At 45.8% G+C, this 14709-nt stretch overlaps 1 protein-coding gene across 2 annotated transcripts in view; it reads right to left on the minus strand.

Moving 5' to 3' along the window:
• Nucleotides 1-14709, minus strand: part of cbwd (COBW domain containing) — a 92902-nt gene that overhangs the window by 71453 nt on the left and 6740 nt on the right. For both annotated transcript variants that reach the window (XM_072516862.1, XM_072516861.1), the window contains 4 exons: nucleotides 11064-11189; nucleotides 9294-9380; nucleotides 7875-7971; nucleotides 1095-1186 (listed from right to left, as the gene is read on the minus strand). In XM_072516862.1, coding sequence (XP_072372963.1) covers nucleotides 1095-1186; nucleotides 7875-7971; nucleotides 9294-9380; nucleotides 11064-11184 — 397 coding nt within the window. In that variant the 5' untranslated portion in view covers nucleotides 11185-11189. The remainder of the gene's footprint in view (nucleotides 1-1094; nucleotides 1187-7874; nucleotides 7972-9293; nucleotides 9381-11063; nucleotides 11190-14709) is intronic.

Genomic DNA, 14709 nt, shown 5'->3' on the forward strand with positions numbered 1-14709 from the left:
GACAAGATACTGACCTGGCATATCATTCCCTGTTGGCAGCAAAAGATCTGTCAGTTCTTTACAATGCTTGCTCATCCGAGATACAACATGGCCCCAAAACTCTAATGACTGCCTGATCTGTATTGATTTTCCCCCCCAAGCTTAATAGTTTTCCTATTTTGTGAAATGGAATTTGCAAGCTGTGGGATCCAAATCAATGAGCTTTATTTAAAGGGAGGTTAACATTGCATGGCAATTACTCACTGAATTTCCTCTTGCGTGGTTCTCTATGAGGAATAACCAGGATTGCAATAACACCTTAAATTAAGTTTTTGATTTAAAAACAAACCAGGCCCTTATTTTACCCACCCTTCCCCTAATAAAGAACTTTAAAAATAGCTGCCGCTTGTGATCTCAGAGGTTTATAGAAGAGGTTCCCCTAATTTTTACTCCCTCTTACCTTCTCCCAAAATGAAAGGTGCAAACTCAGGTTTATAGCCATTACTGGGGTCGGTAGAGTTGACGGATGCAGCATTAACATATAGCTAAACAGATTAAGAATTTCAAAGTTTGGCGCCCTCTGTTCTTGGGGGGTTTTGACAAACATATATTAAAAGGATATAGAAAATGTACATTCAGCACAATGTATGTGCTGAATAGCGCATAAGCAGGGTATTGCATTAAAGTTAATTTTCTTAGTATTTTTCAGTGCTCACAATGACCTCACAAAAGCATAACTGCCAAAGTCATTGCACTCATCATAGAATTTACAGTGCAGAAGGAGGCCATTTGGCCCATCGAGTCTGCACCGACCCTTGGAAGAGCACACGCCGCCACCCTATCTCAGTTGGTAAAAAAATGCTTTTCCTGAAGCCTGCATTGATGACAATATTGAGCAGTCATTATTTTCCTGCGAGCAGTTCTGAATGTGACCAAAAATTGAAATAATATTGATAATTAGGTAGATAGGCAATAGATGTTAAATCCAGTTAAAATCCCACTGAAAAGCGTATTTTTTATCCAACTGACAATCTTGCGAATGAGGGAAATAAATTAGTGATCACGGTTCCAACAGAAGATGCGATACTTGAATCAGCCAGATCATGTGCTATTACCTGGATCAGCCAATCCAGTCGTTTCCAGTAGAATGTAGTCAAACTTGCCTTTTTTCTGCATGAGGTTTTCAATGGCTTTCAAACCATTGTCTCTGTGTGGCATAATATTTTGAAAAATTAGCATCCGTGACTGATCAATGTTCTTCAAACATTGGCAAACTTAGAAGAGGTGTAATTGAATTATTTGCCATTAAGATTGCCTAATAAAACTACAAAAACAGCTGGGATGCGAAAACACCGTGATGTCATGTTGCTTTGCATCTCAAGAGGTTTATGTGAAACCTCCGCCCCAATTGTAATTGCCCCCACCTCATGGGAAAGTGGCCGATTAGGCAGTTAAAGTAATGGGAATTAGTTGCACTATTGATCCTGTATGCCCCTCCCTGTTGGAAATTGTTTTTTTTGAGCAGGCAAGCAGAGCACAAACAGGAACAAAGCACGGTCCAGTTTTAAATATGCAGATCAGATCAGATGTTTTCAGGCGGGAAGCCATCCACCAATATTACAATCAGATCCTACCGGTCTCAATGTTCCCAATCCGGCTGTGTTCCTCGGCCCATTACGTGCTCCCCCACATCATCCAAAACTCCCCAGGAATATCATGGAAAGATGCAGCACAGAAGGGGAATGTGCAGGCCACCTTGCCTCTGCCGGTTCTTCAGCAGAGCTATCCACTTAGGTTCACTCCCCTATTCTGTTCCCAAAATCCTGCAAATTCATCCCTTTTCCATCTAATTTCCTTTTTAAAAAATTATTATCGATTCTGCGTCCACCACCCTCAGATGGTGCACTCCAGGTCGCAACAAATTGATGCATTAAAAAAAATTCCATGTCGTCCATGAGTCATTTGCTAATCACCACAACATTTCTCTCCTCTGGTTACTGACCCTTATAACACTGGACAGTTTCTCCTCATCTATTCTAGCAAAACCTAGTCTGTCAATTATCCTGCTGACATTTCCTGCTCCAAGAACCACCCTATTTCTCCAGTCCCTCCACATTAATAAATTGCCTCAGCCATGGTATCATTCTCTTCTGCCCCCTTGCCAAAAGCTCGGCATCCTTTCTGAAGTATGGTGTCCAGAAATTAACACCGTACTCCAGTTGAGGTCGAACCAGTGTTTCATAAAGTTTTTTTTTTGTTTGTTCATGTTGTGTATCACTTGTGGTCCTGTGTTTTTGTAACAGCATTTATTGTCCATTCCCAAATTTCCTTGAAAAGATAAGTGGTGAGCCCCCTTCTTCAACTGCTGCAGTGTGTGTGGTGTAGGTGTACCATGGTACTGTTAGGGAGAGTGGTCCAGGAGTTTCATCCAGCAGCATTGAAGGAACAACAATTTGGTTCCAAATCTGGACAGGATGTGAATTGGATAGGAACCTGTGAAAATGGGGGTGTTTCTAGCATGCCTGTTGTCTTTGTTCTTGTAGGCAATAGAGGTTGCAGGTTTGGAGTAGGACCTGCATGTTTAAGGTGCTGGAAGGGAAGCAAAGCAATCACACCTAGTTCTGGATGACATTGTGCTTCCTGAATGTTGTTGGAGCTGCACTCATCAATGCAAATGGAGAGTATTCTATCTCACTTCTGATGGGTGAAAGTCTTTGGAGAGTCAGGTGGTGAGCTACTCGCCACAGACTACCCACTCTTTGACTGCTTAAAGTCACAATATTCATATGGCTCATTTAGTTATGTTTCTGGTCAACGGTGATGCCCTGAATGCTGATGATTAAAGAAAACACGGTTTGAAGATAAAAGAGGAATCCTTGAAAAGGAGCACCAATGCCATGGCTATAAAATATACTGTGATGAAATAGAAGGTCTTAGACGTCTCAAACCTTTTCACCAAACAATGGAGTTATGCTTTTTGGATCTGGAACATGACAAGCAGGCAAGTAAATTTAAAAGGGCAATTGGCAACAAAAGACTTTATTGCATTAATACATCAGAATTTTGATGAAAATCAAGAATACCTTTCGAGACTCTGGATTAAGTTGGAAGATCAGCTCCAAGTTTTTTTAAAAATTTAGAGTACCCAATTATTTCTTTCCAATTAAGGGGCAATTTAGCATGGTCAATCCACCTACCCTGCACATCTTTTGGGTTGTGGGGGTGAAACCCACGCAGACACGGGGAGAATGTGCAAACTCCACATGTACAGTGACCCAGGACCGGGTTTCGAACCCGGGTCCTCAGCGCCGTGAGGCAGCAGTGCTAACCACTGCACCATCCTGCTGCTTGATCAGCTCCAAGTTGATGTGAATTTCAGGATCCACCAATCAGAGTTAACGGCACTCAGGCAACAGTCCAGAGTCGATTAGCCAATCTGTGATCAGGGTGCGATTTCTCAGAGGCAGAGCTGTCAGAAAGAATCATGGACTTCGTTATTGTCTCAACCCCAATTGAGAAATGCTTGTTGGAGAGGAAAAAAAGCAAACAATATCAACTGGAGATAGTTGTAGGGAGGTAACGACTATTGGCGTAGTAGCCAACGTACCAGGGCAGAGCAGGATATGTGGAAAATGTGGTTTTATACACCAGCCGCAGGACAGCCCCCCATTTCGAGACCACTGCAAGGCATGCATTGGGCAGAACGTTTGGCTATGAAGGTGGGGTCAAGGACAACAAGCAGACCACAGTCAAACAAGAAGCAGCGCTGCACAGTGGCTGCAAGAAGGAGGTGTATGTCACTGATCAGTCTTAGCACAGGTGCATCCATGAAAGTGGGCAGCAAACTAGATCACTAGAAGATACCAAGAAAGAGGTTCCTGAGCTCAAAAGTGAACAAGCTTTTCACACCATCACAGTAGCACACCGCACAGGTGCAATCACTCAGCTGAAAGGTTATACAACAATTGAAACAGAAGTTCTGAAATCCAGGGGAAAGGCAGACCGAGACACGTTGAACTTGCGTACCGTGCCATACCTCCATTAGTAAAATGTTAAAGTATCAATCTTCATTGTCCAATCCATCTTTTAAGTTTGTATTCTAAATTAATGATTGTCCTTTTTGCCAATAAGGTTATTCCTTGACAAGAATTTTCTTACTCTGAGTCTAACATAGAGTCCAAATCCATACATAGAATTCCCGTACCAGCCTCCCCGAACAGGCGCCGGAATGTGGCGACTAGGGGCATTTCACAGTAACTTCATTGAAGCCTACTTGTGACAATAAGCGATTATTATTATTATACTGTTCGGAATACTTAAGGATATGCAGCCAGACAAGTGGGAATCAATCTTACAACTACAAAAGACACCTGACAGCATATAATCGAACCACCACTCTTTGACATTCGATGGCATTAACATCGCTGAATCCCCCACTTTAAATATCATTACCATTTATCAGAAATTGAAATGGACCAGCCATTTCAACACCGGCTACAACAAAATGATATAACCCAATTCTACTCTTAACACAGTTAGGAGTCAAAGTAATCAAACGTAGGGGTGCCACAGTGGCAAGCACTGCTGCCTCACTGCGCCAGGGGCACGGGTTCGATACCTACCTCGGGTGACTGCGTGGAGTTTGCACGTTCTCCCCGTGTCTGCGTGGGTCTTCTCCGGGTGCTCCTACAGTCCAAAGATGAGCAGGGTAGATGGATTGGCCATGCTACATTGCCCCTTGGGGTAGGTTTGTAAGAATAGGACTGGGGATTGGGCCTAGGTAGGGCAGTTTTTCGAAGGGTGGGTGCAGATTCGATGGGCTGAATGGCCTCCTTCTGCACTGTAGGGATTCTATGATTCAATGTGGCTCCTTGCAGTAATGGTATGAGTTTTACAGCACAGCAAGAGGCCCTTCAGCCCATCATGTCTTTTTTGTTTATTCGGTCATAGGGCGTGGGCTTCGCTGGCTGGGTCAGCATTTATTGCCCACCCCAATTGCCCTTGAGTGGGAAGTTAAGAGTCAACCACGTTGCTGTGGATCTGGAGTCACACGTAAGCCAGACCAGGTCACTAAAGGACATTAGTGAACCAGATGATTTACAACAATTGGAACTGGTTTCATGGTCATCACGATACATTTACTTCCAGATTTTTATTGCATTCAAATTCCATCATCTGCAATGAATGGATTTCATCCCAGGTCCATAGAGCATTACCCCGAGTTTCTGGATTACTAGTGCAGTGACTATATCATTACTCCACCGCCTCCCCATCTGTGCCAGCTATCAAGCACCTATCTATTCTAAACCCATTTTCCAGCACTTCGTCCATAGCCTTGTATTCTATGGAGTTTCAAGTGCTCAGCTAAATGCTTCTTAAATGTTGTGAGGGTTCCCACTTCTACCGCCCTTTCAGACAGTGAGTTGCAGATTCCCACCACCTCTGGTGAAAAGATTTTTCCTCAAATCCACTCATCCTTACTGAACAGCAAAGTTATGTCCCCTGGTTATTAACCCCTTCACTAAGGGGAAATGTTTTTTCCTATCTATATCCCTCATAATTCTGTACAGCTCGATGAGGTGCCTGTTCAGCCTTCTCTGCTCTAAGGAAAACAACCGCAGCCTACCCTGCCTCTCTTCATAGCTGAAATGCTCCAGCCCAGGCAGCATCCCAGTGAATCTCCTCTGCACTCTTTCAAGTGCGATCATATCCTTCCTAGTGTGGCGATAAGAACTGCACACAGTACTCTAGCTGTGGCCTAATAAGTATTTTATACAGCTCCAAAATAACCTCCATATTCTTATATTCTATGCCTCTGCTAATAAAGTCCTGTCTTGGCTTACCTTCCTCACCAAGGCTGAGTGAGACAGGAGCAGCAAAGTTCACCCCCCCCACTACCACCGGTGGGCAGGGGTGGGGGAATGGGAGCCAGGCCCGGTGGTTTGGGGGTGGGGGGGGGGGGGGGGGGGGTGGCATCAGTCCAGGGTGGAGGGGCATCTTGGTAGGGGAGGGACGAGGATTCCATCCAGCTGGGAGGAAGGGGGATCCCAGACCAGCAAGGAAGCAAGGGGATCATGGACCAGGGGTGAGGAAAGGATATCATGGACTGGGAAGGAAGGGGAGCCCGAAACGGGAGGGAGGGGGATCCCAGTCTGGAAGAGCGGGGAAATCTCGGTCCGAGGGGGGGGGATTCAGTCTGAGAGAGAGGGCGGTGGGAGGGTCAATCCAAGAAGGGGGATCAGTCTGACGGGGGGCAGGTCAGTCTGCGAGCGAGGAGGGGTCAGTCTGTGAGGGGAGAGGGGTCAGTCCGAATGGTGCTGAACATTGTGCAATCATCAGCAAAGAACCCAACTTCTGACCTTATGATGGAAGGAAGGTCATTGATGAAGGAGCTGAAGATGGTTGGGCCAAGGACACAACTCTGAGGAACTCCTGCAATGAAGTCCTGGAGCTGAGATCATAGAATTTACAGTGCAAAAGGAGGCCATTCGGCCCATCAAGACTGCACCGGCCCTTGGAAAGAACACCCTACTTAAGCCCACACCTCCGCTCTGTCCCCATAACCCAGTAACCACACCTCACCTTTTTTGGACACTAGGGGAAAATTTATCATGGCCAATCCACCTAACCTGCACATATTTGGACTGTGTGAGGAAAATGGAGCACCTGGAGGAAACCCACACAGACACAGGGATAAAGTGCAAACGCCACACAGACAGTCACCCGAGGTCGGAATCAAACCCGGTTCCCTGGCGCTGCGAGGCAGCAGTGCTAACCAATGTGCCACCAAGTATAAACAACAGAATGACTGAAGAGATGATTGCGCTCCAACCACCACAACCATCTTCCTTTATACCAGGTACGACTCCAATCAGCATATAGTTTTGCTAGGGCTCCTTGATGCCATATTCGGTCAAATGCAGCCCTGATGGGCAGCATGGTGGCGCAGTGGTTACACTGCTGCCTCACGGCACCGAGGCCCCAGGTCACTGTCCGTGTGGAGTTTGCACATTCTCCCAGTGTCTGCGTGGGTCTTGTTTTGTTATGCTCTTGACGTAGCATAAGCTGTTTCCTTGATGTGCACTCTGACAAAGGAAGGTTCAGACTTGGAGATAGCTTTAACAAGTTTATTAAACTATTAACAAGTCTCCTACTTGGATGCGACTCTACTGTTAATCCTGCTATAGCTACTCAGACCGACGAACCAGTCTGCTACAATCCACGTGGTGGGTGTGACATTCAATTAGCCCTGTGTCTGTACTCACTGAGTGTCTCCACTGGAAAGAGACTGAGCATGTGCGATGTGTCCTTTTATATAGGTTGGTGTAATGCCCTCCTGTGGTAGTGTCACCTCTGTGTGTATTGTGACTGCCCATTGGTCATGTCCTATCTTACTGACCTACTGGTTGACTGCTTGTGTGTCATGTCTCTGGTGTTCCCTCTAGTGTCTAACTAGGTGTAATGTATGTACATTAACTCTTTGTGTACTTACAGTGATGTATATCACCACAGGTCTCACCCCCACAACCCAAAAAAGATGTACAGGGTAGGTGAATTGGCCAGGTTGGATTTGTCGAGCTTTTTGTGCACGGGACATGTTTGTACAATATTCCACTCTGCCAGGTAGATGTTTTCATTCCTGGACCTCACTTTCTTACAACACTGTTGGTTTGCATACACCACATAGCTGCAGCGATTCAAGAAGGTAGCTCACCACCAACTGTTCAAGGGCAAATAGAAATACACAATAAATGCTGACCTTACCAGCAACACTCGCATCCCATAAAGGAATTTTATTAAAAAAAAGGGCATCATGAAATTCAACTGAACATGTTTGTTTTTTGTTGTAAAGGTTAACTGATGCACCGTAAAGATCTAAGCAAGTAAAATCTTACTTCACTGAACAGCAAAGGCATCCATTTCGCAGCTCCAGCCATTCCTCATAAAGTTCTCCTGCATGGCTTACTGCCAGTGATTTCTCTAGTGCACTCCCTGCAACAAAACATTTGAAGTTCTCTTGTAAGTACAACATTACTAAGTACATATGATTACAGCTGCAATGGCAAAAAAAACTCAATGATTGAATGACAAAGTAAAAAATAATCTTCTACTCTTTGCCATTATTCTGCTCAGGATTTAATGGTTTTGTGACATATATTGACAATCAAGAGATTTTCAAAGCCCACTATTTGCTTTCCTCCTCCCATCATTTGTTTCTTTAACCCCAATCATATATTTCTTGTCAAAAGGCACATTGCTCATCCAGTGTTTATTCCTTGCAAATGGCAGGCATAATGAAACATAACAATATGCTATTAAATAGTCAATTGGTAGTGTACAACTTGAGAATTGCTGAAAAAGAGACATGTTGAAGCTTTTTGAATTGCATTCATCTGGACATTTTTTCAAGAATACCAATATAAGGGGAAAACAACAATTTATACCGTATGAGAAGAGAGTGTTGACTGGATGGCAAGTGGACTATAATTTAGAGGCATTGCCATGGGGAATGCATCAGTTGATGGTGCCTGACCTTTAACTGCCAAGCATTGTTTGTAATGTAAACCAGGCAGTTTGACTCTGATTGGTCAAGGCATTGCCCTGAGGAATGAATCAGCAAATGGCTGTCACTTATTTTGTTTAGCTGAAATGGGGACAATGTGTGTACACGTTCTGTCTGCAAAGATCAGGGCCCTGTGTATTAATTCATGTAGCTTCTCCTCCATGCAACTGCACCACACTGCAAGCCCGACTGACAATCTGAAATTGTTCGTCAGCGTAATTCTTAGCACATGGAGGATTATTTAACAAACAGTCCAATCGCAGTATGACACCAAAAGGTACTGTGTTTTGAGTTTTGGAAGCACGGATGGTTGGGTACGGTCTCCAGCTTGCCTGTTGCGAACAGCAGGAGGACCATGCCGTTTGAAACGATTCTCCAATCTTTGGGACATACTGCCCACATACCTCGCATCACACTTTCACTGAAATTGATAGACCACGTTACTCATTTGTGTGACAAGCAGAATGTTTTTTTAGTTTGACAGCAGCAACCTGTTAGTGGTGAGTACCATTTCACTTGCCAAACAATCTCTTCTCATTCAGTATAAATTGTTGGTTTCTCCTTATATTGGTATTCTTGCCAAGTGTCCTGATGAGTCCAAGACGAAAAGCTTCGATCTGTCTATTTTCTCAGCAATACTCAATATGCTCTTAGCTATCCTCTCCATCTTTTATCCAGAAGTCTGAAATCATACAATGGTTGCCTCAGATGTCAGATGCAACCTTGTCCACTTATTCAGAACATATCTTACCTTCACCAAACTCATTCAGGATTACTGCAATTCTCTTATTGTGTTGTTCTGTTAGAATGTAATTCAGAAGAGTTGTTTTACCAGCACCTACAAAAATAGAAATACAATATTAAAGATAGCTGCTCTTAAAAGAACAAAAAATGTTTTACTCTGGGAGTACGTCACTTCTACAAACCAGTATCTTAACCACACATACTACATCTAGCAATGTCAATGTTGTTCCACATTATGTTGACAATTAAATCGGAAGACTTGCAGGACATTATTGCATAGTGATAAATTCCAGGTTTATAGTTTATACCGAGCCTTAAACAGATCCAATGTAATTATATTTTTCCCATTAGTTGCTCTGAAATTCTTACCAGTAAACGTTTAGATTTGCTTCAACCAAATGCTAAGTTCTCCCTCATTAACCTTAATTACTGATATTTTTATACAATTTCAGGGCCATAAAATATCAGGACAGGGAATGGAGGTAAATATTATGACAGTCCTAGTAATAAGAATGTGTGGAAAGGGTTATGTAATTCAGTGGCTTGTGGATTACTACACAACAGGTGAAATCGTAAGTATAAGTTGGAGAACATGAGAAAGAGAAACATTTCAGTGTAACTGTAACATGTTGTTACATGGTCTTGTTGTTGCTTCAGTATATCTGTTCACTAACCCCATAGTAAACCTCGAGAGCTTGACTCGGTTTTCAAACTGTTTATTAGCACATAAACAGAGTCATAGAATTTTATTGCAAAGAAAGAGACCATTCGGTCCATCATGCCTGCACCTATCTATTCGTCACTCTTTTCCAACACTGATTAAATGGTTCTATAGTGAGGTGCACTCTGGAGCTTTCCTGACTACCTGCCTGCCACTCTTATTCTGACTAGTGGTCACCCATTCCCTCTCTGACTGCACTTCCTTAAGCTGCTGGGTGATCACATCTTAAAAACATGTCAGCCACGAACCTCTCAGCCTCGCGGTGCGCCGCTGTGCCTCCAGCTGACCCTCAAGCTCTGAAACCTGACTCTCAAGCTGGTCAAATCGGTGGCATTTCCTGTAAATATGGTTATCCAGACTGCACGGAGTATCTAAGAATTCCCACAGGCTGTGCAAAACATGGAACTGAACTTCCCAGTCATGCTTTTAGTTAAAAGACTCTAACATTACACTTATGCCAATTAGAAAATTATTTGTTATTTTTTTACAAAGCTAAAACTCTTACCTTTCCAAAATTCGAGAAAAACAACTTACCCACTACTTAGCAATCACCTCTCTCCTTTATAGCCTCTGCTTCTGCAGCAGGGCAAGGCCACATTCTGAAGATTTTAAAAGTTCGAAAGCAAAAAGCATCTCTCTCTCCTTGCACCGAATTCACACTGTGCTCCAAATTTCCAAAATACGCACACTCACGCTGGCTGTGCCTCACTCAGGATGCGCTCTCTTCCAACTACTCATGCGCGAAACTTACTGAACAGGAGTGCAGGCTTTATTATGTTATTTCAAAAATACATCCAATCAATGGTAATAGGCTGGTCTAAAGCTGTTTCTATGTTTCTTTGCAGTTGCACTCAGAGCTCCCTATATTTCAGCAGAGAAAAATTCCAGTATCATGTTTACCTGCACATTTAGAATTGATGTTTCCTTCCTTACGTTGTTTGATACTTCCAATTGCATTTCAATTTTCTTGGACTCTTTAACGAGTTTTGTAATGAAGCGGTACTCATGGCGCAGTATAATTGAGGTAATCTAGTGATTTACTTAAACAATACTTGCCTAAATATCCTGTTATGATTGTCACTGGAATCCGTGCACTGCCAATATTAGGATCTGCTTCAATTGGAACCAGATTGGGGCATTCTTCTTCCTCTCCTTCCCCCAAAAGTACATCTGCCATGTCCTCTATAGTCAATAGATAAACGTCAATAAAAACGGTTACCCTGAGATACTTGAGCACCATTGTGAAATATAGAGGATAACATAATAAATTAAAGATCAGAATGCAAGGACAAAGGCTGCCAGAAGGTCATGACACCATTGGTGCAGCAAAAATGGGCACACAATTACATAGACCAAAGTTAGAAGAGTACGAGGAATGTTCTGGGTCAAAAGATAGGAGCAGACAGCACAGCAAGACTGCAGTGAGGCTATGGTGGGGTCTCATCATTTTGGAGGTACCTTTCGGAATAGATGAATCCAAGGACAGGGTTGATTGGTCTGTGATAGCACGAGCTCCACATCTATTAACACAGGTTTGAAAGAAAAATGACCTTAAATGCGGACCCTGTGCATCACAGGGCAAAAACATGTTGCTATGAACTTGGGCATTTTGGTGATGCAAACTTTGTAACTCAGCTGAGATTACAGACGAACTGGCCTAGAAAAGGAGATGGCTAGTCGGCAGGGGGGAGGGGGGTGGGAGGCCCCCAATCCGGCTGATAACGTGGAATGCGAGGGGCCTGAATGGGCCGGTAAAGAGGGCCCGAGTGTTCGCGCACTTAAAGGGACTGAAGGCGGACGTGGTCATGCTCCAGGAGACACATTTGAAGGTGGCGGATCAGGTCAGGTTAAGAAAGGGATGGGTAGGACAGGTATTCCATTCGGGGCTGGATGCGAAGAACAGAGGGGTGGCAATATTGGTGGGTGAAGCGGGTGTCGTTTGAGGCCAAGAATATCGTAGTGGACAATGGAGGTCGATACGTGATGGTGAGCGGTAAGTTGCAGGGGACATGGGTGGTATTGGTAAATGTATACGCCCCGAACTGGGATGATGCCGGATTCAGGAAGCGCATGTTGGGGCACATTCCAGACCTGGAGGTAGGGAGCTTGATAATGGGTGGGGATTTTAATACGGTGTTGGACCCAGCACTGGATCGCTCCAGATCGAGGACCAGAAAGAGGCCGGCTGCGGCCAAGATGCTTAGGGGGTTTATGGACCAGATGGGGGGAGTGGATCCGTGGAGGCTTGCCAGGCTGCAGGCCAGGGAATTTTCTTTTTTCTCCCACATGCACAAAGCCTACTCCCAGATAGTTTTTTTGTTCTGGGCAGGGCGCTGATCCCAAAAGTGGAGGGAACGGAGTATTCGGCCATAGCCATTTCAGATCATGCCCCGCACTGGGTGGAACTGGAGTTGGGAGAGGAGAGGGACCAACGCCCGTTGTGGCGGTTGGATGTGGGACTGCTGGCAGATGAGGCGGTGTGTGGGAGGGTGAGGGGGTGTATCGAAAGGTACTTGGAGGCCAACAACAACGGGGAGGTGCAGGTGGGGGTGGTATGGGAGGCGCTGAAGGCGGTGATCAGGAGAGAGCTAATCTCCATCAGGGCTCATAGGGAGAAGATAGAGGGCATGGAAAGGGAGAGGTTAGTGGGGGAGATTCTAAGAGTGGACAGGAGATACGCAGAGGCCCCTGAAGAGGGATTACTTAGGGAAAGGCGACGTCTCCAGACGGAGTTTGACCTGTTGACCACAGGGAAGGCAGAGGCACAGTGGAGGAAAGCGCAGGGGGCGACGTATGAGTATGGGGAGAAGGCGAGTCGGATGCTGGCACACCAGCTCCGTAAGAGGATGGCAGTGAGGGAAATAGCTGGAGTCAAGGATGGAAGGGGAGCCACGGTGTGGAGTGTGACGAAAGTAAATGAGGCATTCAAGGCCTTCTATGAGGAGCTGTACAGATCCCAGCCCCCAGCGGGGGAAGAGGGGATGAGACGATTCTTGGACCAACTGAGGTTCCCGAGGGTGGAGGAGCAGGAGGTGGCTGGTTTGGGGGCACCAATTGGGTTGGAGGAGCTGAGCATAGGTCTGGGGAGTATGCGGGCAGGGAAGGCCCCGGGACCGGACGGGTTCCCAGTTGAGTTCTATAGGAAGTACGTAGACCTGTTGGCCCCGCTGCTAGTGAGGACTTTTAATGAGGCAAGGGAGGGAGGGATCCTGCCCCCAACAATGTCGGAGGCGACGATCTCTTTGATCCTGAAGCGGGACAAGGACCCACTGCAATGTGGGTCATACAGGCCGATCTCGCTCCTCAACGTGGATGCTAAGTTGCTGACAAAAGTGCTGGCTACGAGGATCGAGGACTGTGTCCCGGGGGTGATCCACGAGGACCAGACGGGATTTGTAAAGGGTGGGGAGCTAAACACCAATGTGCGGCGGCTCCTAAACGTGATAATGATGCCATCGGTGGAGGGAGAGGCGGAGATAGTGGCAGCTATGGACGCGGAGAAGGCCTTGGACCGAGTAGAGTGGGAGTACCTCTGGGAAGTGCTGCGTAGGTTTGGGTTCGGAGGAGGGTTTATTAGTTGGGTTAAGCTCCTTTACAGAGCCCCGGTGGAGAGTGTAGTGACGAATCGGCAGAGGTCGGAGTATTTTCGGCTGTACCGTGGGACGAGGCAGGGGTGCCCTCTGTCCCCCCTGTTGTTTGCATTAGCAATTGAACCCTTGGCCATGTCATTAAGGGAGTTTAGGAAATGGAGGGGGGTGGTCCGATGGGGTGAGGAGCATCGAGTGTCGCTCTATGCAGACGACCTGTTGCTTTATGTGGCGGATCCAGTGGAGGGGATGGTGGAGGCCATGCAGACTCTAAGGGAGTTTGGGGATTTTTCGGGCTATAAGCTTAATGTAGGGAAGAGTGAGCTTTTTGTAGTACAGGCAGGAGACCAGGAAAGGGGGATAGACGATATACCGCTGAGGAGGGCGGAAAGGAGCTTTCGGTACCTGGGGATCCAAATAGCTAGGAGTTGGGGGGGCCTACATAAACTGAATCTGACGAGGCTGGTGGAGCAGATGGAGGAGGACTTCAAACGATGGGACATGTTGCCGCTCTCGCTAGCGGGTAGAGTGCAGTCGGTCAAAATGGTGGTCCTCCCGAGGTTTCTTTTTGTGTTCCAGTGCCTTCCAATTGTAATCACCAAGGCCTTTTTTAAGAGGGTAAACAGGAGTATGATGGGTTTTGTGTGGGCGAATAAGACCCCGAGAATAAGGAGGGGGTTTCTGGAGCGCAGTAGCCGAGGAGGGTTGGCGCTGCCGGATCTGGGTGGCTACTACTGGGCAGCAAATAGAACATAGAACATAGAACGATACAGCGCAGTACAGGCCCTTCGGCCCACGATGTTGCACCGAAACAAAAGCCATCTAACCTACACTATGCCATTATCATCCATATGTTTATCCAATAAACTTTTAAATGCCCTCAATGTTGGCGAGTTCACTACTGTAGTAGGTAGGGCATTCCACGGCCTCACTACTCTTTGCGTAAAGAACCTACCTCTGACCTCTGTCCTATATCTATTACCCTCAGTTTAAAGCTATGTCCCCTCGTGCCAGCCATTTCCATCCGCGGGAGAAGGCTCTCACTGTCCACCCTATCTAACCCCCTGATCATTATGTATGCCTCTATTAAGTCTCCTCTTAACCGTCTTCTCTCC

This window comes from Scyliorhinus torazame, chromosome 9 (assembly GCF_047496885.1).
Source record: "Scyliorhinus torazame isolate Kashiwa2021f chromosome 9, sScyTor2.1, whole genome shotgun sequence".
In the NCBI taxonomy this organism is placed as follows: Eukaryota; Metazoa; Chordata; class Chondrichthyes; order Carcharhiniformes; family Scyliorhinidae; genus Scyliorhinus; species Scyliorhinus torazame.